Source organism: Archocentrus centrarchus, chromosome 11 (genome assembly GCF_007364275.1).
Source record: "Archocentrus centrarchus isolate MPI-CPG fArcCen1 chromosome 11, fArcCen1, whole genome shotgun sequence".
NCBI classification, from domain to species: Eukaryota; Metazoa; Chordata; class Actinopteri; order Cichliformes; family Cichlidae; genus Archocentrus; species Archocentrus centrarchus.
This window is the reverse complement of record NC_044356.1, coordinates 28,767,411-28,794,397: the sequence shown is the minus strand read 5'-3', so window position 1 is coordinate 28,794,397 and position 26,987 is coordinate 28,767,411. Positions and strand designations below refer to the sequence as shown.

Sequence of the window (26,987 nt, the reverse complement as noted above, 5' to 3'; positions counted from 1 at the left end):
CATTTTTGCCTTCCCAAGCTCCGTTTTAATTGACTCATCACTTTTAGGTTTCAGCTCTTGAATGCTAAATTCATGAGATCCACCTTCATGTCTTTGTGCCTCGTGTCGTTCTGTGTTGACCTGGCTTATGATATCGTAGTTGTGTGCCAATTCCTTGAGCTCTTCTTGGACCTTTTTGAGTTGCTGACCTTGTTCTTGAAGAATTTTTTCTTTTCTTCTCATAGCCTCCTGTCCATCACGCAACAGTTGGTTAAGCTCACTGACTTTCTTTTCCAAGACCTTATTTTTTTCTGTCATGGAAGTGAGAGCTTGACTATGGCCAGCATACCTCTGAGCTTGGTTTTGAAATGCAGCATCTTTTGCTTTCATAGCCTTTTGCATAGCACAAAGATTTTTGTTAACCTTCTCAAGATCTCTTTTCAATGCCTCTCTTGCTTGGTGCAATGACTCATTTTGTCTGTTGAGCACTCCAAAATGGTATTCATTGTTTTTTTTAATGGTTTGGAGCAGCTGCACCTTGTTTTGCAGACTCTCATTATTTTTTTTCATTTCTTCTTGACAATCAGCCACCTTTTTGGTAAGCTCCTTGACTTCCTGCTCCAGAGCTTTGTTATGTTGCCTTATTATATTATTGTCTTGGTCACAGCATTTGAGTTGCTCCTGAGTACTTTGGAGCTCCTCAACTACTGCTCCACGATCACTGCGCATTGTTTGAATCTCTTGATTCAGGACTTGATTTTGATTTCTCAGAGACTCATTCTCCTGTTTCATCTTATTATACTGTTGGAAGTTATTGTGGAACTCCTGGATTTCCTGTTGCATTTTGTTTCTTCTGTTTTGGAAATCCTTTTCCATCTCACTTGTGCTTTTTATTGCATCATCAGTTTTCTGCCAGAAAGGCAGGTCATGTGTTTGCCGATCACCTTTTAGCTTCAATATTATGTTTTCAATTTCCAAGTCATCAGTTATTTTCTGCATGTCTTTCTTCATCAGGTCAACTTGCTCCTGAAATTCCTGGTCCACAACGTCATGTTTAATGTCACTGTTGTGGTCAACACTTATAAGTTGCCCCAGAACTTTTGTGAGTTCTTTATCTTTTTCTTGAAGTGCATTGTTCTTTGCTTGAATTACTTGTCTCAAGGCATTGATTTCAATACGTAAATGGTTATTGCAAAGGAGCAGTTGTATAGTTTCCCAGTGAAACTTCTCATTTTCTAGTTGCAGTTCACTTTCTGTCTTGTTTTTAGAATACCCGCAATCTTTGAGAAGGACATCGATATTTTTTCGGAGGTTCTTGTTCTCATCTGTAACTTCTTTGACTTGGTTTTCATTCTCGGCATTCAGGTCACCGGGTTGGGAGTTTGATTCACTCATTTTTTTCACTCATTTTAAATTCACTTCAATGTAAAATCTGTCAACCTTAAGCTGCTTGCAGTACCGGTGTTCCCTAGTTGGAAATTAGAGTGGAATGATTTGGTTTTTGCCTACTCAAGACATATGGCGATGATGTCATTTTACATCACAAAGGATCAAATGACTTCTGTCAGAATGCACGATTCAAATGAAAACAGTCGCGATCGAGCGCGTTCTGGAACGCTTTGTGTGTGTGTGTGCCGGGGGAGCACAGGGCCTCTGTTATTGATCATATATGCACAGCTGCCGACTAGAGAAATAATTTCCCCGCATTGCTTTGGCGACTAGCGACAAATTTAGCGAGTTTTCCGCTATCGCCATGTTTTGTGTACATACAGCCTTCGTACTGCGTCCTTTCAGAGGCTTTGGCATCGCCCGGACCCCCAAGAGTACCTGGCAGTTGGTATGTACCGTAAAGTCACGTGACTTTAACTGAAATCCTGAGGACTGAAGAATGTAAGTTTGTTCATTGAGTCTTGCTCTGTATCTTTTCTGTTTACATTTTAATAGCACAGCTGCGACTGTTTTGTTATGGAGGAAAAACGCATTAATTTATTTGAGGAGCATTATTATATGCCAGTGGTTTATTTTTGAGCAATTTCTCCTGTACATCTGCAGCTAAATGTTAATGAAAGTGTCTGTGTGACATTTGGGAACATGTAGCTTTGACTCAGAAGTGCCTTTTTGTTTATACCTTTGGGAAGAAAAAAATATCAAGATATATTACATATATCGCCATTCAGGTAAAAAATATCGAGATATTATTTTGGTCCATATTCCCAAGCCCTAGTAGTTCTAAACATATTTAGGGTGTTCTTCTTCACTTTTTGTATCTCCAAAGATGTTATTCCAATCTCCTACTCCTATTGCAACTACATGCAAATAACCAATTATGCAAATTAGGTGATGATGTCATATAGCGACTTTTAGAAGAGCCAATAGCTACTTTCCTTGCTGAGGCGTTGACAACAGTGGACGTTTTTATAGCGTCCAAAGCCCCAGCGCTTGTTCCTGTAACCACCTTAAAACTTTTGCTGGAAAACAGCTGGAGGTCCTTCATCAACCACCTGATCAGCAACATGAAGAAAAGAGAACTTTATAGCTGCTCCACCCACCGGTGTTTGTTTCACACAGAGAAAAATCTGCAGTATGGAAGTTAAAATATGCAGATGAATTCCTAATATGAAAAATTATTTCTTATCAATTACTTGATTAATTGATGGAGTAATCGATGGAAAACTTGATTACTCAATAGTTGCAGCCCTACTTGTATTCAGAAAGCCATAGTCAAACAGTTTTTAGCACCAGTGGATCTATGGAAAGCCTTCAAGTAAAAAAACTACAGTTCCCAGCAAGATGATGTCACTTCCTGTTGTTGCATTTAAAAACGTGATAGTTTACAACAGGGCTCTTCAACTCCAGGCCTCGAGAGCTCCTGTCCTGCAGGTTTTAGATGTGTCTCTGCTTCAACACACCTGAGTCAAATATAGAAGTCATTAGCAGGACTCTGGAGAACTTGACTGCATGCTGAGGAGGTAATTCAGCCGTTTGATTCAGGTGTGTTGGATCAGGGACACATCTAAAAGCTGCAGGACAGGGGCTCTCGAGGCCTGGAGTTGAAGAGCCCTGGTTTACAGCATGGTGGCTGATATTCCAACTAGGAAATGCTTTTAGCAGCTGATCGATTAAACATCTAGATTATGTTTTTGTTGTGTATGATTTTTAGTGCAGGGGCCAAACTCAATCATAGGATGGGACAAAACTGAAGACAGTGTGAGTCACGAGCTGAACAGGATCAAAAATAATAATTTTAATCCGTAACAAGCATGTGAATGGCCAGAATGCAGCATTTTTTATTTTTTTTGCCTCAACATATTAAATAAAATATAAAATATTTTTCTTCCAAAATAACACCAGAAATAACTAATATATTTCAAGCTGATAAAAATTTGCAAATTTCTGAGTTCACAGAATTTCACAGTTCGAAAAATGCTGCATAAACTGCGCAGTGTGTCAGCTTATCAGCAAAAAAGCGCAGCTGCAAACACAGCGGTGGAGACCTGCTCTGATTTATTTGTTTTGGTAATTGTCCTCGTAATCACGCGGTCCCGTCCTGAATCTGCAGGTTTGACGCATTAAGAAGCTTCATTATGTCGCAGAGAAAGGCCGACTCACACAGCCACCTTTCATCCCAGAGCCCTGCTGAGACTTTTCCTTTACTTTCTATGAACTGGCAGATTTCCTCAGGTAGCTCACGGCACCTGTGTGATAAGGCACGTCACCAAATTCAGAAGCTATTTCCTCAGAAGCTGAGGTGATTCAAACCTTTGCCTCTTAAAAAGTTCACTGTCTGTGTTATGGTGCGTGTTCTGTAGTGAGAAATTTTCTGCGCAGCGTTTCCCTGCACATGGCAGGCGAGGAAAAGAGACACACAGTTTACCTCCAGTGTTAGCGATCAGGTCCTTTGCCTTGCCTATTTGGAAATATCCTTGTGTTCCACTTCTCATTTGACCGTGAGGCTAGCGTAAATCTTGATGTTGTTGTAAAAAAGTGTTGACGGATGTTTTTGTCCGCTGATGAACGTGTCATTGGCATTGTGAAAAACGGGTTAGTGCACGGCAGCTGTTGCAGTGCATCGTGGCATTTGTAGTATAAGTGGTGGGAGTTCTGTTTCTCCGCGGGCTGTTCATACTAGCTATATGAAATCATCTAGCGGGCTGTATAAAATTATATCCGGCCCGCAGGCCTTGAGTCTGACACGTGTATTAGTGGAAGGAAACGGCACTCTGTGACACATTAAATGCATGATATATAAGTATAACTCTGCTAGGTTGTATCCAAAAATGATCACTCTGTCGCTCTAATAAGGCCTGATTTAGAGTTCTGTGTCCGTCCTCTCTGAACCGGACCTGACTTGCACCTCGAGAAATGTAACTACTCGTCCACACGGGGGTGGTTTTGAAATAGCCCCCATTTTAACAAAGATTGTTGTTGGTTTAAAAACAACATAACTTTATTTTTTATGAAATGCAGAGAAAAATAAAGACAATTGTGATGAACTATGAATAACTGTTTTAAGTTCTGTGATAAATGATGGAAGTCACCCAGAAGGATTAAATAAAGATGGTTAGATTTATTTCAGCTCTGAGTGTTTAATATGTAGGTGTTTTTATGGGAATGTGGATCTTTCAGATCAATTTGAGAAGCAATTTTGATTGGAAATCCATTTATTTGTCCCCTTCTTCTCAGAAACAGAACAAAAACCATGCAATATGAACATGCTGCAAAGAGCAGACAGTACACAGTAGGTTAGTGGTTGCTGGTGGACCAAGTTATTAACAGCATACACAATAAACACTCACTGACCTGGACTTCTTTCAGTTCATTTCAGTGTCCCAACAACACTAGGAGCTCTGACTGGATTGCAGTGGGTAAGACACCCCCACCCCACCACCACCATTGCAGCTTGTGATGATGAGCAGATCCAATGAGTTGTCACTTTTATGCCAGATGCACTTTAAAAACTACAGATAAGAATCATAACTGGGGGCTGTTAGAACTAAAGAACAATATTCAGCATCTGTGTATACTAATATTAGCTTTAGTGATCCATTTTTCTTAAATCTTACTGCTAACAGCAGGACAGAGAACAAGTGATCAGTCTTTGTGCATGTGTTCAGGTTTGCCCATTTATCTCTCACTATAGCAAAACAAATGCAAAGTTAGTCTGCAAAAATGGTCATTAAGCATGTAATGCAATATAAGAACCAAACCTGCAGCCAGAAAATGTATCAGTTCCAAAGGACATCATTTACCGTACTGTGCAAAACTCATGAACCACACCTTGTTTCTTTATACTAACAAGTGGGAGATCGGTAACATGCATTCATACACTACAGTCAATATAGTATGACTCTGTGATGCACTATATTGTGGTGCACCATTCTAATCTGACATTCCAATCAGTGTTCAATTGAACTGTCAAATGTACAAATATTCACAATTGTGGGATTTGTATAAAATATTTGTATATGCTATATATATGTTGGCACTGTTTATGCAAAGTTTCATCAAGATTGGTCTACTCATCATAGTTATAGTATGATATCACATGCATGGGGGGGGGGGGGGGTGTCTTGGGACCCTCTGCTGAAGTGGGGACCCCAGACAGCTGCTTTGTCTGCTGATGCCTCAGGCCAGGCTGATGTACTGATGTATGATGTACTGTAGATGATGAGATATCCAAAGTCTTTGTAATTTTACACTGAGGAAAATTATTTTGAAATTATTTTGCAATTTATAATTATTTTTGCAGATTGTAAAAAACTTGTTCCCAGCTTTATTTCTGAGAAGCTCTGCCAGCTTTTTCTCTTTAGTGCCACTTACTTTTCCAGGCTTTTGTGGCCCACCTTTTTTGAGAATATAAAAACAGTCAGCTGTTAGTGTATTCTGTTATTATACCAAAGTGGAAGTGATTGGGAATGACAGCAACTCAGCCTTAAAGTGGTAGGCCACATAAAATCACAGAGTGGGGTCGGTGGATGCTGAGGTGGACAAGACGCCAACTTTCTGCAGTCAATCGCTACAGACCTGCAAACTTCATGTGGCCTTCAGATTAGCTTAAGGACAGTACCTAGAGAGCTACATGAAATGGGTTTCCGTGGCAGCTGCATCCAAGCCTTACATAATATAAAAAGACCGGTGACTGTGAGCCTTCTCACCAAACATCAGTGTCTACCCTCACAACTGGTCTTCTGGAAGAATGATCAAAAATCCCCATGAACACTCCTAAATCTTGTGGAAAATCTTCCCAGAATAGTTGCAGCTGTTATAGCTGCAAGGGGTGGGCTGACATCATATTAAAAGCTATGGATTAAGAATGGGATGTCACTCAAGTTTGCATGTGGGTGAAGGCAGACAAGTGAATACTTTTGGCAATATGGTGTATCTGATGAAACTGGGGTGAACGACTCAGCTGCATGAGTTTGTATTTTAACATTTATAATATATGTTTTAAAAACTGTTCTGAACTTAAGTTTTATCCCTGACAAAGGTCCTCAAGAATAAATTAAAAACATGAAAACACTGAAACTAATAAAAGCTAAATTGAAAAGAGCAAACTCTGAATGCAAACTACTCAAAACTGAATTGAAAACAAAAATTTAGAATTAATTAATAATAAAAGCCAGTCAGAAATTGTAAGAATACTGCTGGATGTTTATTGAATGTTAATACTGAGAAGACAGAAACACTTCCATTTGATTGTCCATATGCAATCTTGCATTCTTGTATATATACACAGATACAATTGTATTTGACAATATTGCAGCTGTTCCTCAGATTTTACTTCCACTGTGCATAACATCAGGGACGTATCATTATCCAAGAATGGGGATTTCCATCCACCCATTTTCTTCCACTTATCCAATTAAATTTAGTCGTGGCCACGAGTTTTTTTTGAGAATGGCACAAGCATTGGTTTTCACATATTTTGCTGCTTCAGTGTTTATAATGGCAATCTGCATCTACTCCAGAATGGTATAAAGAGTGATCAGATGAATTGCAAATAATTGCAAAGAAGCTCGTTGACATGAAAATGAAGTAAATCCACCCAAAATACTTCCACTTCATTTCAGCTCTGCTACATAGCATAGCAGAATGGATGCTTTAAAAGGAAGGTGGTTCCTGAAATCTTTGTTCATCCTCTTTTTTGCCGTGGTTGCCTGCAAGGAAACATATGCAGTCACCATTGCTTTGCATAAAAAGGGCTTCACAGGCATGGATATAGCTACTAGTAGGATTATACCTTAATCATATATCAGATCATCAAGAATTTGAAGAAGAAAGGTTCAGTTGTTCTGAAGAAAGCTCCATGGTACCCAGGAATGTCCAGTAACCACTAGGAGCATCTCCTAATGGTGATTTAGCTGTGGGATCATGGAACCACCAGTGCAGAGCTTGCTCAGGAATGGCAACAGCCAGGTGTGAATGCATCAGTGAGACAAAGACTTTGGAAGGATGGCCTGGTATCAAGAAGGGCAGCAAAGAAGCAACTTCTCTCCAGGAAAAACATCAAGGATGGACTGATATTCTGCACAAAGTGCAGGGGTTGGACTGCTGAGGGCTGGGGTGAAGTAATTTTTTCTGATGAAGTCCCTTTCTGATTGTTTGGGGCATCTGGAAAAATGATTGTCTGGAGAAGAAAGGGTGAGTGCCACCATCAACCCTGTTATGCCAGCAGTAGAGCACCCTGAGACCATTCATGTGTGGGGTTGCTTCTAATCCAAGGAAGTGGGCAAAAACCACCATTATGGCAAAAACCACAATCACGGTTATTTTGATTATAAACTGTAATCTTCTTCGTTAACAAGATTATTTAAGTTAAACATCTTACATTTTTGCAGGGGATTTCCATAAACTTTAAATAATAATAATTTAATGAAAAATACATTTAAAAAATTGGATGGATGGAAAATTGGTGTTAGGGGACATAGAGGCAACAGTGCTAACCACCACAATGCCCTGATCAATCCAAAATTTGAAATTTTTGGTCTGCAGCCATCTGTAAAACACAGTGGAGGCTCTGTCATGGTTCGAGGCTGTATTTTAGCCAGAGGTGTTGGGCATCTTGTCAGAATGAATGGAATTATAAACACCCTGAAATACCATCTGGAAAGCATCTGATTGGCAGCAGTTTAATTTTCCAGCATGACAGTGATCACAAACACACTGCCAATGCAGTAAAAGCATACCTGGATGGAAAAACACACAGTGGAACACCATCAGTCGTGGACTGACTTCCCCAGAGCCCGGACGCCAGCATTATTGAAGCCGTGTGGGATCATCTTGACAGAGAATAGCGTGCTGAACACGTCACATGCCTGGAGCCCTATTTTTTATTTTTATGATGTAGTGTGTATTGAATGTTTAGTGTTATTATTTTGACTGGTTTGCATTATTTTAAAATATCGTGTGCTTTTGAGCACAGATTGCTCTATGACATTAAGCAGCCATTGGGACATTCCATTTACACTGATGTTTTTGCATCCCTGTGAGCAGGAGGGATATCTGGACTGTAATTTCCTGATTAAAGAAGCTAAAATATCACACAAGCTAAACATAATTAAAACATGGGGAAACACCGTAATACTTTTCCTTGAGAACCAGAGGGCAGCACATTGATCACTTCCTTCCTTTATTTACCATGTTTCATGGCAGAGGTATGGTGTAGTGGCTGAATCGGGACATTTTAAATGTCACACTCAGCTTAACAGGAGGCAAATGTCATTCAGAAGGTCAGAGTTTCATGAGTGGAAATAGGTGTTAAGGTAAACTGTTTAGATGGCGGGCTTTTAACTTTTCCTCATGATGGTGAGTCGATTCGTGCTGTGACTCAGTATAGCATAATTTCAATGTTATTTAATTCTGTCTGCTTGTATTGCCTACAGCCGCTCTTCCTGTATGCACTGATAGCATAAACAATTGCTTTAATCTCCAGGCTGTGCTATAGCGCTGTTGCTTGTTACAGTTGGGTCTCCTTCACCGGAATGAAAAGCGAACAGTAGAGTAGAAGAGGAACTCGATAATCATCACAGTTCATCAAGTGGGTAGCGGTGCAGCTTCAGCCCCGCACGAGCTTTATTGGGCAAATATAGTATGTGGCTGTTCACACCTAAAATCTACACACACACAGAGCAGTGTACTGCAGTACACTGTGGGGAGATGAGTCTTTTAGAAGTAAGTCACAATAATTTGTATTGCGAGCTACAGTAGATTTTACTTTGTGTGCAGGCTTTGATTAGCTGGCATGTTCTGCTGCTCTAAGATTCACTGCTCTTATTTGCATTTAGATAACTGAATTCAACAAGATATAAGCAGATGTTACCATAGCTAGTATAATGCTAGTGTAAAAATTGCTCATTGAATCTAACCAGCGTCATCAGCTTTAAATTTAAATTGATGCCTGCTACTGTTGATGTAACCTAGCATTGACCATGAACACCGCAGCCTGCACTGTACCAGTTCATAGTGCATCACAGTAAACTATAAGCATATCAATATGGAGGATGATTATCTTGTTAATAGTGTTACACCTTCACTGCGTACGTCTCTGGATGCTGTGGCTCCTCTGAAAACGAAAGCCTCAAATAACAAGTGCTTATTCCAACTAAACATTTTCTGCTGCCTCCTTCCCTCTTTTGCCTGACATTGTGCCGCGCACCGACATAATAAGAAGCAGCAGCCTGACTGGTTCTCCTATGAGCATGTCAAGTGCTTATTGGCTCACTGATAGAACCTTTTAATATGAAGTTAAAGCACGATTTTGCAGATCACACCTTTTTGTTTTCTCAATAACTGAAAGAAACCTCTCAAGGGTAACCTCTTCATGTTGTTAAGTGATCAGAGAATAAGAACATGAGAACAAATCACAAAAATGTCATAATCTTATAATTCTCAAGTGACAACTTATTGTCAGTTCATGTGTTTAAAATGTCCCAAATTGTTGTTAGGAAGTAATGCCCAAAAACATTTATGTGTTGAAGAGAGATCCACTAAAATTAAAATAGGGCCAAGCTGTAATTTTGTGTAGCATTTGTTTCTGTTTGTAAGGGTGGCCTGTGAAAAGGCAAAGCTTCTTTAGAAAAAGGGGGTAAGGCTAAAAAGAGATGTTAACAATTATATATACAAAAAAACATTATACCACACCCACTACTAAAATGCTGCCGTTAGTGGTGAAGGTTGTAGTTAAAATCTGCAGGGGGGTAACTACAAAAAAGGACTTTAAGGCCTCAGAGGAATACAGTGTGTTTGAGAGATGCTTCTTAACAGATTCTGGCTTAACTTCACCCTTTTTTCTGCTCTGATGAATAAATAGAAATTAGGTGAGACGTAATTGTCTGCGATGTCTGCGTCAGGCTGATCCAATGAGGCTGAAAGCACTTGCTTAACTGGCATATATTTGTAGCTCAGTCAGAATATGGCTGACTTTGACCTATTAAAAACAACTGCCTTTTTTTTCCTCTTTTTGTTTATATGTGCAAGTATTGATGAGGGGGGGGGCGTAAACAGATGGACTTTAATCTCTAATTTCACACAGCCGAGATACAACTTCAAAGTGGAACGGCCTGAAGGATGGAGGCAGTGAGAGAGATGGAGGGGGGGCTGAAAGAATAAAGAACAGCAGCATTTACATGAGGAGAGAGATGTATCCAAGGCAGCAGCGGAGGGGAACATACAATATTTAAAAGGTTGGAGACTGAGACAGCCTATGCTACACAAACCTATTTGATCTGTAACTATTATTTCAAGGGCATATCAAGGTAAATAATATCCCTGCAGTGGTGAGGGTTTGAAGTTAGAAAAACATGCCAACTGCCAAAACTCATCACGAGCGCCCCGACACCTCCCCACTCAGTTATGACTATATATAGTTCAGACTTCATTAAAGAGTGTCAGTCCTCAATAGTCAGGACAGTGGAATTGCCTCTTTGATTTGTTTTCCAGCAAACTGACTTCAAACTTTATTATCAAAGTGCAGCGCAAAAGAATATTCATCATGATTTTATTTATACCAATAAGAGGAAAACTTTATTACCTGTGAGCATATCTACAATTTTACTTTAGTTACATGGATTGAATGACAGCACATTTGAAATAATACACAATCATAACATACAATAGGCACAATTACAAGTACATGTACATCGAATTTGCATACATGTGGATAAAAATCCACTAGTGTATTAAAGCCCAGCAGGCTGAAGCCCAGTCATGCATTGCTTTGTAACCAATCAGCGAGTAGCAACCAGCACTCTTTGGGGCTGAAAAATGAAACCAATGCGGAAGCATCAAAAACTGCATCTAATGGCCACTCGAGGCTGGCTCCAAATATGAGTCAATCCCCACAGACTCAAGTGCTAAGATCCCCAACTGGTCACAGCCTGGTATTAACAATATTCTGGCATCAATAAATAGTTTCCCCCTCGTAACAATTGTACAGTAGGTACAACTTTAATTTTAGTTTTTGTAAACTGGAATCAGGAGTGTAGCCGTTTTGATTGACAGGTGTCCTGACACAGGTGGTGGAAGTTGACTGGCGAGTGAAATTGAGTATTTTATGTCTGTTACTTACTACTGATATGTGTGTCTGTGTGTTGCTCCCATAAAGTTTATAATAACAGTTTGCTAACCAGTTTTGCTAGTGTTGAATAAGAACATAGCACTCCAGCCTCTGGTCCAAGTATGGTAACTTCTGGCTCGAAACAATTAACAGTGAGGCTTCAAAGTGCAGAGGCAAAACTGCTAAGTTACATCATATAGTGGCTTCTCTTGTGCCGCGCACTTTGCTCAAGAGGTGTCCGTCATTTTAAATGTGATGCAACCACTAGTTGCAAGGGGGGAAAAGTGTATACCCCAACTGGGTGCTGAGTGGTTCTTGTTGACTGTCTTTGGGTGGAATTGATTGCAAAGTGGGTGGTGCACCAAAAAGCTCCTTGCAGTACCTTTTGGTCACTAGCAGATTGCCATAGTTGCCTGTAGGTTGAAGCCAACTTGTCTGCAAACACTTACTAACTACTAGCTAAGTAGAACTTCAAAAGTGTGATGCAAACAGGGAACCAAGAATGTTCACCTTCAAAGTAAAAGCAGCCAACACATTTCAAAACGTGCAACTTTTTGGGCGCTTTGAAGGCAAACGGTCTCTGTTTCTGCTTTGTGTGACAACTTTCAGTTTCACTGTCGCTTGGAGAGCAGCCACAAATGTTTGCAGACAAGTTGGTGTGTTGTAGGCACACTACTAGCGACTGCAGCAATCTGCTAGTGACCAAAGCAGTCGTAAGGAGGCTTTTGCCAACCGGTTTGGGGATACAGATTTTTACCTGTCTCTAGGCCTGTCTTATCCTCTTGACCCTACACTGTTACATGTCCAAAATCACAGACAAGTTAGCATCATGCAGTTAATGGTGATGTAACTCCAGTTCCTCAGTACAGTCAATCATTATAACAGACGTAGCTCACTGGTAATCCTCTAATGTATTTACCATTCAGTCTGGGGTTGTTAGCAGTTGCTTATGGCATAAATTTAATGCAATGTAGGGCGCACCTTCACGGAACTAAGAGCTATTTCTTGATTTCATTACTGCTAATGTCTTCCTATATTGGCACCTAATTAATGCTGGACTCAAGCAATGTTTTTTTTTTTTAAAGCTTCTGTTGCACTAGCTTGGCTGACTGGGTTGAGCAGGTGGTTCAAATCTGTCGTTTACTGCAAGTCTTCCCCTGGCTCTTTCTCCCAGCTTTCCTGTCATCTCTCCACTGACCTATCACAGACCCTGCTTTGCCTACACATTAAATATAAGATTTTATTTCATAATTGGGATTTGTATGCTTTCACTTTGGATTCCCTGTTTTTCTTTAGCTTTTTCTACCAGTGACTTATTGTTTCTTCTTTCTTTTAAATGTGTTCTTTTATGTCTCTTAAGTTTAATATACTTTGCTTTTTTCCCCACGCCATGTTCTTAGATGAATAATGAAAAATGATTTGAGTATGTTCAAAGAAAAAAAGCCCAGCAGACGTTGTTTTTATTGCTATTATTTGCTGCTGTTGACGCAGTCCTTTTGTGATCGATCCCTCTCCATCTAAGCCTCCACTTAGTAAGTGACACACGGTGACCTCTGGTCACATTAGTGCTCGCTATCAAAGGAGAAACGGGGACACTTCAACATTGATCAGGCTGTTTTAATCTCAGTAAGATTAAGAGCCCTCCAGTTAATTACAGAACAAACAGACCAGAGGCAGCTGCTTTAGATCCTGAACATGATTAAGAGGAATTCTAGTGGGGACGCACACATGGAATCAAAAAGCCTCTGTTTTTTATGTTTCCAGCTACAACAAATACAATTGGGCATAATTACACTTATATATGGCATAATGGTCATACAATACCTGCCACATATAGAGCAGATAAAGCTAGAGCTAGAGGCTATCTTTGTTTTGTTTTTTTGTTTTCTGTTCTCACCGTTATGTTAAAAAAAATATTCAAAACCCATTAAAAAAACAGACACAGAGGAAGAGGAAGTATTTTTTTAATAAATTTGTATTTAGCTCACTGCGAGCAGGTCGAACTCATGCTCTGTGAGTTGTTTCCAGGAGCTCCGATTTCTCCTGAAAATGAAAAACATGCTAGCTTAATGCTGTGCAAGATAAGATGGCTCCCATGTAAGAGCAGTATGGAGCCGGTTTATCATATTTAAAAAAAAAAACAACAACAACAAAAAAAGAAAACAAACAAAAATCTCCCTACCAACATGTTTCAAGTAGAACTCAAAAACACTCATTCAGACTAACAACCAGCAGATATTGTGACATTCTGAGCTCTGGCCAAGAAACAGTCCCTCACATTCGCCCTAGGAAATTGTATTTTTTTGCAAACAGTAGGCAAACAAAATGTAACATAATGGTTTATGAGCTTCACAAGTGCTAGAACGCTATTAAAATGTGTTACTGTTGAAAAAGCCAGGTAAACGGGCTGGTACTTGTGTAGCACCTTTCTGCTCAGCTGAGCACTCAAAAAGGTTTCTACTGCAAGTCTCATTCACCCAGCCACACACATTTATACTTTTGCTGTTCCTTAAGTGCTTTCTAACATTAGCACACACTCAGATTCTGATGGATGGGAACAACTCGGCGTTTAGCAAGATGCCCAAAGACGCTTTGGCACACGGTCAGGAGGAGGAGTCAGGGATCAGTCATCATAGGTAGATGACCCACTCTACCACCTGAGCCACAGCTGCCCATTTTCCCCTTGGCTTCCATTTATTTTTTTATGCTAAGCTAGGCTAACTGATTAAGTCAGCTGCCAAAAGCAAGGCTTTTTGAACTGAACTGAATTGAATTGAGAATTGAGGCTTTAACTTGGCAGCCATCTTGAAATGCCTCATTTGGGCAGCTGCTTGGAAGCATTATCCAAAAACCTTCAACTTTATTGGTCACTGGGACATAAAGTCTGCATGTATTGACTCACCAGTCAAATCTATTAAAAAATTTAAAAAAAAGGTTAAAAGCTCTGATTATGCCCTGAAATAAGGTTCTAAAAAGCTCGTTTTAACCTGGAAGTTACACCTCCATGTCACCATGTCTGCTGTGAACAAAATTTACCTTCTGTCTCTTTCTAATAATCTAATAGCAGGTTTGATCAGATTGGGCTGAAAGTTCCAGTAACATAAACAAACTCACAACATGGTCTGTTTTAAAGCCCAGCCAACCTGTTTTCTGTGTGAAAGGAAAAGCAAATACAAAAAAGAAAACTCATTAAAAATATAAACAAAACAAAAACTAATTCATTCACAGCGAGTTCAGTGGGACCACATCCCTCATAGTAAGCAGCTGACTGAGGAAAAAAAAAAAACAGCTTGTCATGGCCTTTTAGGAGTTTCTAATTTTGCTGATCTGCTCACCATCGATCTAGCGCTGAAATTGACTCGCCTGCCAGTGACAGATGACTACATCCTCCTTTGTATGCATTCCTAATCAAATAAGCTGCTTTTAACTTTATTAACTCGGACAAGCTCACTCCAGATAAGCCTGTCCCTTTAAGCCACTTCAGAGTGGAAATCAGCCCCTGGAGGTGATGAGAGTTGACTCCGGGAGCCTGAGATGTGAGCTTTAGGTCGCCGTGCTATTGTCTGATGCTTGGCCTGAGGCTCCAGTGAGAATCACTTCCTCTAATGGAAAACTATTGTCTGCCGCTGAGGACATACAGCTGTGAGGAATACGGATCAGCCCATCAGGACTTATGCACAAGACAGAATGAAGCTCTCCATCGGATAGAAAGCTATTTTGGAATTGTAATATCCACTGAAGTCGTTTCTGATTAAGCAATACATCTGGAAAAGACTGTACTCTTGTATATGAGGCTGGGTGGTGTTTTTCCTGCATGCTGGTAATGCATACAAAAAAGCAGAAAAACAACATAAAAGGGGAGGGAAAAAAAGTAGCTATCTTTCGTTGCCGTACTGGGATATATGTTAACTCGGGTAATGGGACTAAACATCTAAAAGTGTCAAAACAATGCAACAATAAGGCACTCTGTGAATTATTTATTCATAAGAGCTGATTTGATATAGGTTAATGAGCACAACAGTGTGAATAGAAGCGTCTCTGCTAGAATTATGATGCCTTTTGCTTAGCATGTTGCATTATTTATTTACTCATCCTTAGTTGGCATTCAGGATCTAATGTAAGAGGTAGACACGTCCCATCTAACAACAGTCTGAATCACGAAACACGCAAGTGAGGTTCACGCTCAGTTCAGAGCACTCTCGTCTGTATGTAAAATGTATACGGAGCCGGTGAAGCTCTGAAGGAAATGTTCTCCGACAGACCGTCCCAGAGGATGAGGAACTCCATTTGCCTCACGGGTTTCCTCCCATCCCTCCTTTCTGAAGATGTGTGATGCATGCATGATCTTTTCCCTCCTTTGGTGCATCACAGCAGGTCACTCCGTCCCCTCCCCCACGGGATTCACCTCAGCCTAGACCGCAAAAATGTGAAAGTCCATCATTCTACCAAAGGACTGAGTCTTGGTGAAGCCGGGTGGTCCGTTTTTTTCTTCATCAGGACTGAGTTTGACATTGTGTGGTCGCGAATGTTTGGAGGGAGGTTCATGTGTGAGTCATCTTCAGTCTATCAAGGAAACAAAGAAGAGAGAACAATTAGATCTTTTTTTCAGCTAATGTCATCAGTCAGATGATCTTTCTTCACCTAACATCCATCAGGTCACTGGCGAATGGTCCGGGGTTAGAGCTGGGTTTTGTTTTTGCTAAATAGGCACATTTTCAGCAACTAGATGGAGTTACATTTCAAATGAGGTTTTATTACAGTTGCAAATGATTTTCCATTTGGGCCTTCCAAGCAGGTGGAAATCCTTCACAAAGGGGGTGGATATTACCCAAATCATACCCCTTACCATACCAGGTCCATTAGTGACCCTAGATGGGTCACTAATGGACCTGGTGGATGTTAAGTGTTTAATACAGCACAAGATGTTCTATACAGTAATTGCATAGGTGAGCTCTGCATAGGCAATGCATTGCTCAAAACCTACGATGTATCAGGGGCAGTTTGGGGTTCAGTGTCTTCCTCAAGGACACCTCAAAATGCGGACTAGAGAAGCCGGCTGATTAGTGGACAACCTGCTCTACCTTCTGTAAGGTAGTCCAGAGGGACTTGAATCCCCTCTGAGAAGGGCAGAACAGGGGAGGTGAGAGCTGAGCTTTACGGAGGCGATTCTTAAGAATTACACAATGTTGGGAAAAACAGTTTTACTTCTAAACATCCATTAAGAGAACACAGAGTTCCCTCAAAGTCACATTAATATTGAATGTGTCATGATAACACTGTGTCATCTCCACAATATTTCATTTTAGGGGTTTTTTAACTTGACATTCAAACCGGTTAGACCATCACCTGAGAAGGGTCAAAGATTTTCATCTGGGAGGATTAGTTGTAACTAGCCTTCACCTAACCCAGATCAACCCAGACAGCGAATGGTTTAGATCAGTAGACGTGATCCTTAAAATTGAACTGTTCCGCTCATTTCCAGTTCCATATTTTTATTCTCGGACTCTAATAGAGAAGGCTTTGCAAAATTCCCAATAAAAAAAAAAAAAAAAACTTACTTATTTAAACTGTCACTTTTGCACTGTTTGGATCAATATTGCTATCAAGTCTGTGAATTTAAAGAGAATGTCTCAATAAGGACAGTTCATTTTGGTAACGCTTTGAGAATTGAAAGAAAAAAGAAAAAGAAAGATTACATTTTCTCTGCACACTTCTTGGAAACCTTTTAAGAATAGCCAAGAGTCTTCACATCCGATCTTTCTGCACTATATTTTTGAACCATATCTACTCTGCATAGACCTGTATATTATACTGTATATTCAAAACCCCATCATAAAAAGCCTTACATAACACCACACACTGCATTGCATAGATTAGTACATGATTACACAGCTACACTAAAGTTACGCTATTGCTGTGATTTCTTTAAACACTTTGAAGAATCCCCAGTGGTCACCGTGTCCAACTTTGAACCTAGTCTGACCCCAAAGATTCAGTGCAATATGACACAAATAATAAAAACCCATCAGAAATGTTATGCATCTGTTAACAGCTGAAAGGTCTGTGAATTGAAGCTGTGCAGGTTTTCTACACACTTCTTGGAAGCTTTTCAAGTCTCTCTGAGGTCTGCCAATATTGTTGACCTGTTTCTGCCTCTGTATTTTCAGCATATTTTAAAGTTTACATGCAAAATATCATCACGAACAGCATACACACACACAATGCAATAAACATACCTTCAGCACCAGTGAAATAAATGGATGGATAGCCCTTGTCGCCAGTACTTGGACCTAGAAGGGCATATATAAAAGACCATGACTATGCAAGTTCACAACATAAACATATTTTACAACTAATAATATAAAAAGAAATGTCAAGATACATAATATTTTATGGTTCAATTATTGTAACAGAGGACATATTTTATCAAAGTCTTATGATAACGTTATTTCACTACACAGTTTGTTGAAATATTCCTGCTATTTATCATACTTTTTTTACAGCTTTTTTTTTTTCTTTTTTTTTGGTTACATATATCTAATTATTCCCAGCTTCGCTGCTAGATTACGCACTTAACAGAGACAGCAAAACATATTACATTGAAGTTTAGAGAGAGTTTATGAGCAGCTACATTAGGGGAGAGGTTAAACTGGGTCAGGTTGTTTACCTTGTGGAACGGAGGTCTTTTTAAACAGCTACTGCCATCCTCTCTCTGCGGAGGTCAGCTGGGGGTCATTTAGAGTCTCTTTAATGGACGGGGCAGAGGCAGGCTCTTTATATGACTGGGAAAGGGGTCACATGACCGGAGAACAGAGCAAAACAAGAAGAGAGAGAGAGCGAGAGAGAGAGAGAGAGAGAGAACCCCCCCCCCTCATCAATACCCTCCACCTCACCCCCTTAACCACACACCCGACCCCTGTAGGAGGTCAAGGAGGCTTTTTTTTTTAATGTGGTCCTATGAGCCATTTCTGTTAGGGTAAACACCCATGAAAGTTAATGTGTGTTTACTGATGATGCTTGACGCGATGGGCGCTCGCTTCCCAGCGAATTATGCGAGCAAACAGACCGGATAGATTTTTCAAGAGTGGCGATGCCGTTATCGCTAAACCCCCTAAATCTCAGTCGGAGCGATTTCCCACGAAATGCAGCACATGGAGCTCGAATACAAATAGGAAAGCGTTCTTATCAGTTCACCGAGGTCATCCACTAGGCCACAAACAGCTGTATGCACTGTTTGCATGGATGTTTTTTTTGGTAATGACTTCTCGCCTATGATATTTTATTTTGTTCTTGACTTTACGCTGACGATCACCGTGCCTTACTTCATTAAAATGCTCGTGTGTTCTTGTAAATATTGCACGCGTTACAGAGCGTTTTCATGTCCTTTTTAGTTTAAATTATAACGCTTTTTAATGGGTTCAGAATTATTGTCTTTGACACAGGTGTTTTTCTTTCAAAATGTTTATTTAGCATCAACAAAGAGGAAAATATTAAAGGGCTTACATAAGCTTAAAATCAATATAGTGAACAAAATCTCAGGATGGATATGATTTGCCAATTCACCAGCATTTGATCGGGCATCTTAAAAACTCATCGCTATGCCTACACAGTCAGAGAAGTATATTGTTAGAAAAAATTTTTAAAAAATGACACCAAAATGACTTACTTAGATCATCTAAAGAACAAAAAAATCACAAACATTAAAAAGCTCCTGGACTATTTCGCAGCTCTGGTTGTGCAATGTACATAGAGTATGCGCAGCTATTTATAAATGGACTTAAGTGGATGACTGGGGGGGGGCATAATCAATGAACACAACTACACAGGCTTTTCAGAATAAAACAGCTGACAATATCCACAGTTACACACCATGCTTTTATAAGCCCTTTAACACTAAAGAACTATTATTTTACAAAAAAAAAGAGGAAACAGCAATACAATATGTATACAGGATGATTTTTTTTTTCTCTTTTTTTCCAGTTTGTAAGTCATTTACAAGGGACACAATTTCACCGATTACCCCTCAGAGAAAATATCTATAGAACTGCACTTTCCTAGAACTAAGCTACTACATTATTAAGAGATCAACCACGCAGTTGAAGGTCTAAAGAATAGAGGGTGATAAATTAAGTCGCACTGGCAGCTGTGTAGAAACATTGTATCGAACACCTTACAGTGGTTTTGCTAATCATTGCCAAGTTAAATAGCTTGATACAATGTCATTCTTCACAATCACATAGCTGAGAGAGAAACTTAATGTACTATGAAGCTTTTTCTTAATCCTATCGTCCAGTCGATTTCTCCTAGGGGAAAGGATAGATTACCTAAATTGCTTCACACATTTTATCCAGTAGGAGTATCTTATTATAGTTGGGGGGGGGGTCCACTTTTGAATACTCGTTTTTGTCTCATTCAGTATCTCACTATCATCGTTTCATTTGGATTATTTTGTGGTTTAAGTTTTCGATTCTAAAAAGGTGGGAGCGTCCATAAAAAATCCATTACTTGGGGTTGAAACAGCCATGAGGACTCAGGTGCGGGTTGTATAAACAGTTCAATATCTTGAGTATGGCTGATCTCTGTACACTCCCTTGGTTGTTCGTGCTGACGGAGCCTTGCCACGACTGTTTGCCCACTCTTCCTGACCTGATTGAGAAAAAAACAAAAAAAAAAAAGGGAAAGAAACAGATGTGGAGTGATTACAGAGGCGTCGCACTTAAATCAATTTCAAGCTCTATGCAAATACTATAAATATGCTCCCTTCCATGAAATTATTACAGGACAAAGTCAGGAGCGCTCTGAGTGTCTGTTATTGACGCTGCTCGCGAAAACAAAAAGCACTTTCATGCTGCGAGCGCTTACAGCGACTCGCACCGAGGAGCTTGACTCTCACCTGGAAGGATTCATCTCAGATAATTGAATGAGAGGATCAAACAGCTACTTGAAAAGAGCCCGTTTAGTGGATCCTAGCAAGAAAGGTCACAATTACCATTATCCCAAATCAGCCCAGTTCACCCGCTGCTACTGTCAATGTGAAATGTACATAGTATCGATGGCACCCTTTGTCTGATCTTCAGCCAGCACTGAGACTTTCCTAGAGCTGAGGCTCACAAAGGGATGTTTTTTTTTTCTTCTTCTTCTGTGTAAAGGCTCACTGTTGGCAGCACATAGCCAATACCCCTTAATTAAACCTGTCACCCCTCCACTGACAGTCACTTTGAAGAAACACACCAAGGTAACCTTGTGTTTTGAGAACATGGATGCACATCATCTCTGTTTATCTGTTTCCTTTGAACTGTCGCCCTCTTTTCGGTGTGCCGCACCACTTTTTTCCCCCCCTGTTTTCCACTTTCATGCGAGGGTAGGTAGCACTCTAATGAGCAGGAGGTGCTTCGTTCCTCCACTTCTGTGGTCAGAAAAGTTGGGAAAGCTTTTAAAAACTTTGACTTATTGCCAAAAAAGGCATTAAAAAAAAAAAACAAAAAAAAAAAACTAAAAGATATGGGGTTATGATGCATTTGCTTTGCCTAATTAAGAGGTCACACATAAGAATAAACTTCCAGCAGCCACTTATTCTGCTTTAAGACATGGAAATATGCACATATAAATGATACATTTCAATAATTAAAAACTTGATAATCGTGGCTCCTGTTTGCAGTCAGTCACTAACAAAACTGTTAAAATGTCTTTTACAAAGTGTACAGTGATTACGTTTCAGATGCTTTCAAGAGAAGCTAAAATAAAGCAGACACATCTTCGTATCATTGCAGCATTTTAATCTTTGCACCCACACTGTGTGAACCTGTAAATACAAAACGTACATGTGATAAACACTTACTTTAGGTCTGGTGGCGTTGTGTTCAATTTCATTCTGTAAATTTCTCACAAAGGCCACGCATATATTATAAAATCAGGATCAACCTGCAGCAGTAGAGCGGCACGGTCAGCTGCACAGTACAGTAGCGCGGATTAGCCCTGCTATCACTGGAATGCACTTTGCAGCAGATATGACCTTGGCCCACTTCTTGCTGTATCTTGTCAAAAGCTAACACAGGATTGCTGAACATTATCTCAGATTTGTCTGAACTTCGCTGCAGCCGGAGTTACCGGCGGCTCTTTTCAGAAACTGCCTGTAAACCGGAGACCAGTGTTTTCATGGTCTGCTGAGGTGACTGCAGAGACAGATGTTACTGCATGGCTGTGGCACAAACATCACAGATACTTACATTAATTAGAAATGTTGGTGAAACTTCAGTGACCGGGCAGATGGAAGTGCAGTGATCAAAGATAAAGATACCGCACGATCACACTGAGATCAGGTAAGAATTTTGGCCTGCTAAGAAGCTGCTGGATCCGAGTATCTCTTCTTCAGAGTCGGATTTTTATCCAGTTTAAATTAATCTCCAAAACTACTGTGTGTTATTATTGGAATGGTTCTGATTTTCTTACAGTTGTTTGCATCTCCATTATGCCATGCCAGCACACAAAACACTCCAAACGAGTCGTATTGATTTACTCAGATATTTCTTCCATGAAACACAATGTAATATGTAACAGGCTTTAATTTAATCTGCTTTCCTCGTAATGCTAACACAGTAGCAAGTAATCTGCTAGTGCAGCATCTGCCATTCTGCTCTTTTCACAGTTGTAAAACTCTGTGTACAAACACAATCCGTTGCCAGGTCAACTCCCATTTTTGCTTTGCTGCATTTTCGGTGAAAGTAACTGTTGCTGAACATTTAAGTGCTCCAAATCCAAAGTTATCCGCTAAGCTAACAACTCAGCTGGCACTGTTTGGAGTATACACAGAAACCCTGCTAACAGCTGCCAGTGTTTCAGAGGTGTGACTACAGGGTGAAACAGACATGTAAAACACATTAAGCAGAGTGAGATGCACAGATATTATAGATTAGCATTTTTTTTAAAATTACTTTTATTTTCAGTTCAGTTTCCAGAGTTGGTTTGTTAGTTACTTTACTTTCTATTAGTTTTACTGTTAGAGCATTTTTATGATGTCTATTTTATTTTAGTTAGTTTTGCAAATCCACAAAATCTTTGTAGGTTTTTCAAAAGTGCTTCAATTAACTAAAAAGTTTCACCACACCTAGTTTTAGTTTAAGTTCAGTTTTAGGTCACTATAATAACCTTAATGACATATGTTTAAGTTGTCCAAAAAATGCCCTCATGCCAACTTATTTTGGAATTTGTTTGAGTGACAGAGCAGATCCTGTTACTGAGAGCAGATTTGGAGGAAATATTAAATCTGGAAAAACGGGAATGTTTGCTGATTCTTGTTGTTAAAGCTCTTCCAGTAACTGTTACGTAAATAACACATCTGTAATGCTATTATGAACCATTTTAACAACCTGAAGGCTTTGCAATGATTAACATTCTTAATCTAGAAACGCTTGATATTATTAATCTAAGTGCTTATCATTCTGTTATATTCTAATGATAATAATGTCTATAATGCATTTATTAATACCTACCCTCTTGGCCTGCTCAGTGTTGAAAAAGAGATTTTTAATCTCAGTGATCATTTTCCTGGATAAATAATCCTTTTTCCTGCTTTTCAACATCACATCAAGTACTTATAAATGCTTTATCATGTATTAATTAATGCTTATTACAAGGACGTTACATTTGGTGCTAGCCAGTTTTTTATTATAACCCAGGGTTCTAGCCATAAATAAAATTTCAGCCCTGTGTGTGTGTGTGTGTGTGTGTGTTGGGGGGGGGGGGGGGTAATTAGCATTAGCTTGCCAGCTTGCTAATTCAGTGATGGTGAGCAGTTGGATAATATTAGTATGTATGTAATATTCTGTGATACTGGTTGGTCCTACGGGTCATTGAAGGTGCCTGAATCTGATTGGACCACATGACTTGATGACGACAGGGAGCATGGATCCCTCTAGTCTGTGTTATGATGCCCTGAAAATAAGATGCATGTTTACCTGCCACTATTGTTAATGAACATTCCTTAAGCAACACGTCACTGTTATTCTTGTGAGCCTATGAAGACATGAAACAAGACAAGCTCCTGAGATTTTATGTTTAATAGGAAGCCCAAAATTGTCCTTTGAGCTCCTTTGACCTCTACTTCTCCCTCAGTCGCTACTTTGTTGCTATTTTGCCCCGCAAAATCAAGCGTGAACAGGTCCACTGTGAGATCACCCGTGCACATTGTGAACGAAACCGGCCGTGCCCGGTGGTAGACTGCAAATTGCGGTGAAATAATATTATAGTGCAAGATGATCTCAGCATGGTGCAGTGCTGGGCAATCAGCTGCTGGCTAGAACCCTGATAACCTAAAACTATAATTTTCATATATATTGTTCTCAATTACAGTTCTAATATCTGAATTGGTCAAAATGGATAGATGAGATTCTTTAAAAAAATCTTAATTAAAAAAAATGCATGCATACGTTATAAGATGCTGGTTGGTATTAATCGGATGGTGGTTCCATGTATTTTTATGAGCAGCAGTTCAGAGAAGTAAACGACTTTGCAGTTCCAATATGAGCTTGTTACGCTCCGTATAACAACTTTGAAAAAAATAGAGTAGAATAACTCAATAAAAATTACATTTGGTGCTGTGTGGGCCATAGTCGCCACCTAATTATCCAAAAGAACTGCGAACGAGTCAGGTAAAGGAAACTGACTTTGTTCTGACAACTGAAACAATAAATATCATAAAGAGAGGTCTGCAACTCACCATATGAGTCATATGATTCCCCACTGTGTCCGTATTCATAGTAGTCATCTGAGCTGTAAAGACACAGAAAACAAAGACGAATGTCAGAGACAAACGTGGTGTATGAGGAAAATAATGCAATTATCAGCAAACAAATAGAGTGGCTTATTGTTCCTATAAGTGTACGACATCAAAGCGCAGTGCAATCACATCTTATTCATGCAGTGACAGCTAAGTTTTTTTTGTTGTTGTTTTTTTAAACACATATGTACTCTGTTGGAAATAAAAGTAAAAAAAAAAAAACTAAACAAAAAAACAAACAAGAGACAGTTTTCAATCACTCAAAAGTTCGACCACATTTGTGGTTCTGCAAGGCAATTTTCTCCACAAGCTTCCAGTTTCATATCACTGCATATGGAGATCTATGAGAGGTGGCAACTTTAATGAAAAATAAAAAGATGGGGAGGCAAGTTGCATGGCGGTTCATTTCTTGCTTATTTATTTATTTCTTTATTTGCGGCTGCCGGTGAGATGCTGACAGAACAATCCTGCGTCAGTATCATTCAGTAACAGTGCTATCATTCAAGAGAGGCAATTCATCATAAGGCTGCCACTGAGCCGACACCAGCCATCACAGCTGGGTCCTCTCCGCCTGCCTGTCAGTCAGTCTGTCAGCGACAGCAGCACCTCTCTGCTCTCCAGATTAGAGAGCTGAAAGCACCAGCCAAAGCCCCAACACACCACATCAACACTGTCTGACTGCTGAGGGCAAAGAGGTGACAGTAATGACACGCGAGAGTGGAAGTAACAAATTCTCGTTTTACTCTTGTTACTGTACTGGGGCAGCTTTTTGTGGCATTAACTAAAAAAAATCTAAGGTCCAGGAGGTTGAGACAGTCCACTCCTTTATCAAATTACAGCAGAGTTGGAAGTCTTCAAAGGAAATCAGGTTGCCATGGCCCCTGGGTCTTGGACCGAGGATTTCTGTAGTTTTGTGTTTCTAGTTAGACGGGGCTCATGTTTGTCTCTAGTTCTTTTTTTCTTAAATATTCTCTGGTGTTAGGCTTGGGATTCATAGCCTTTAGTTTTTGTGTGTTGTTTTGTGTTAATGTTCAAAGATGGTTTTTGGATTCTTGTGTTTAGTCCTGCTTCCACCATATTATTTTGTATCCTTTTGTAAAGTCTTAGTTATTTGTTTTATTATTTTATTATTAACGTGTCTCCTGTCCTGTTTCTCTCCCCTCAGCCCAACCAGTCGCGGCAGATGACTGACCCTCCCTGAGCCTGGTTCTGCTGGAGGTTTCTTTCTGTTAAAGAGTTTTTCCTTCCCACTGTCACCAAATGCTTGCTCATATTGGGTCTTTTGACTGTTGGGTTTTCTCTGTAATTATTGTAGGGTCTTTATCTTACAATATAAAGTGCCTTAAGGTGAGTGTTTGTTGTGATTTGTCGCTGTATAAATAAAATTGAATTGAATTTGTCCCCCTGTGCCTTTGGTTTAATTCTACTTCCCGATTGCCCTTTTGTGTACACACCAGTCAGTCATAACATTATGACCACCTGCCTAATATTATGTTGGTCCCCTTTTTGCTGTTAAAACAGCCCTGACCCATTGAGGCATGGAGTCCACTAGACCCCTGTAGGTGTGCTGTGGTATCTGCACCAAGGTGTTAGCAACAGGTCCTTTAGGTCCTGTCAGTTGTGAGGTGGGACCATCATGGATTGGACTTGTTAACAGTTGTCATGATGAAAAGATAATCAGTGTTATTCACTTCAGCAGTCAGTGGTCATAGTGTTACAGTATGACTGATCGGTGTATATAGTGCTGTCTTTATCCTTGTCAGAGCATCTGTTTACTTGCCCCATGTGTTTCCTTGTTCCTTGTTCCAGTAAATACAGTCTGTGGTTCTCTTTCGGACTTCATACCAGCCTAATAAAACAGCTCGCTTTTTGTTCAGCTTGCCTTCTGCATCTGCATTTTGTCCCCTCAAATTTAGCCTTTGTATGTATTCCAATTTGTAGGAAATCGAGCTTAATCCCCCCTAAAGTGCATGGAGAAAAAAGTTAATGCTGTGCTCGATGCTAAATCTTTGCTAAATGATGTCAGTTAAATGATGCCAGCAAGTTTTGCAGTTAACTTGCTGGCATTACTAGAACACTAAAGAGTCTATGTAAAAGATATGGACACTGTGATGTCACCCAGGATGGCTAGGTTCTTTAATAGACCATTAACACTAGAACCACTAAAGGGATCATTTTGACTCCTTTGGCATTTTAAAATCATATAACTCTGTTAAAATAAAACTCTATGAGCTCTTATTTCATGACTTTTTCTAAAATGGGTTTATTCATCATATAGTCAGTGAATGATGGTGTGGAGAGCTGGGCAGGTTGCTGGCTAAGCAGAGCACTGGGTGCACCCAGGCTGACCAAGCAGAGAGTCCAGAGTGTTGAGAACTAATCAGAACAAGTAAAGGGTGAAATCTGGAGCAGAGCACCCGAATCGAACATGTTTCAACCGATGAGGTGAAGGCCTGCAGAGTGGTCTGTGCACAATATTTATTAAAATGTGTTTTTTATTTTGTTGTAGCCAACAGTGTAGTCAATTTTAAAATGAAGGTAATGGCTGGTTCAGTCTTTTTCACAGTGAGCACTTTGATTTTATACTTTCTTTATTTTTATATTACTACATGTTATCCAAAATTCATGTTATTCCAAAATGTTTAACCTGTCCATAATCTTCTTCTTCTATAATAATTA

General features: G+C 39.7%; 1 protein-coding gene and 1 long non-coding RNA gene across 3 annotated transcripts in view; both read right to left on the bottom strand.

Annotated features, from left to right (window-relative positions):
• Positions 1-15,651: 15,651 nt before the first annotated feature.
• Positions 15,652-18,267, bottom strand: LOC115787600 (uncharacterized). The gene is made up of 3 exons (XR_004020524.1): positions 18,201-18,267; positions 17,770-17,823; positions 15,652-16,096 (listed from the first exon to the last, which is right to left on the bottom strand). It is a non-coding gene; the product is annotated as an uncharacterized LOC115787600 (long non-coding RNA).
• Positions 18,268-19,902: 1,635 nt separating this feature from the next.
• Positions 19,903-26,987, bottom strand: part of khdrbs3 (KH domain containing, RNA binding, signal transduction associated 3) — a 131,349-nt gene continuing 124,264 nt past the window's right edge. For both annotated transcript variants that reach the window (XM_030740920.1, XM_030740919.1), the window contains 2 exons: positions 24,249-24,301; positions 19,903-20,179 (listed from right to left, as the gene is read on the bottom strand). In XM_030740920.1, coding sequence (XP_030596780.1) covers positions 20,088-20,179; positions 24,249-24,301 — 145 coding nt within the window. In that variant the 3' untranslated portion in view covers positions 19,903-20,087. The remainder of the gene's footprint in view (positions 20,180-24,248; positions 24,302-26,987) is intronic.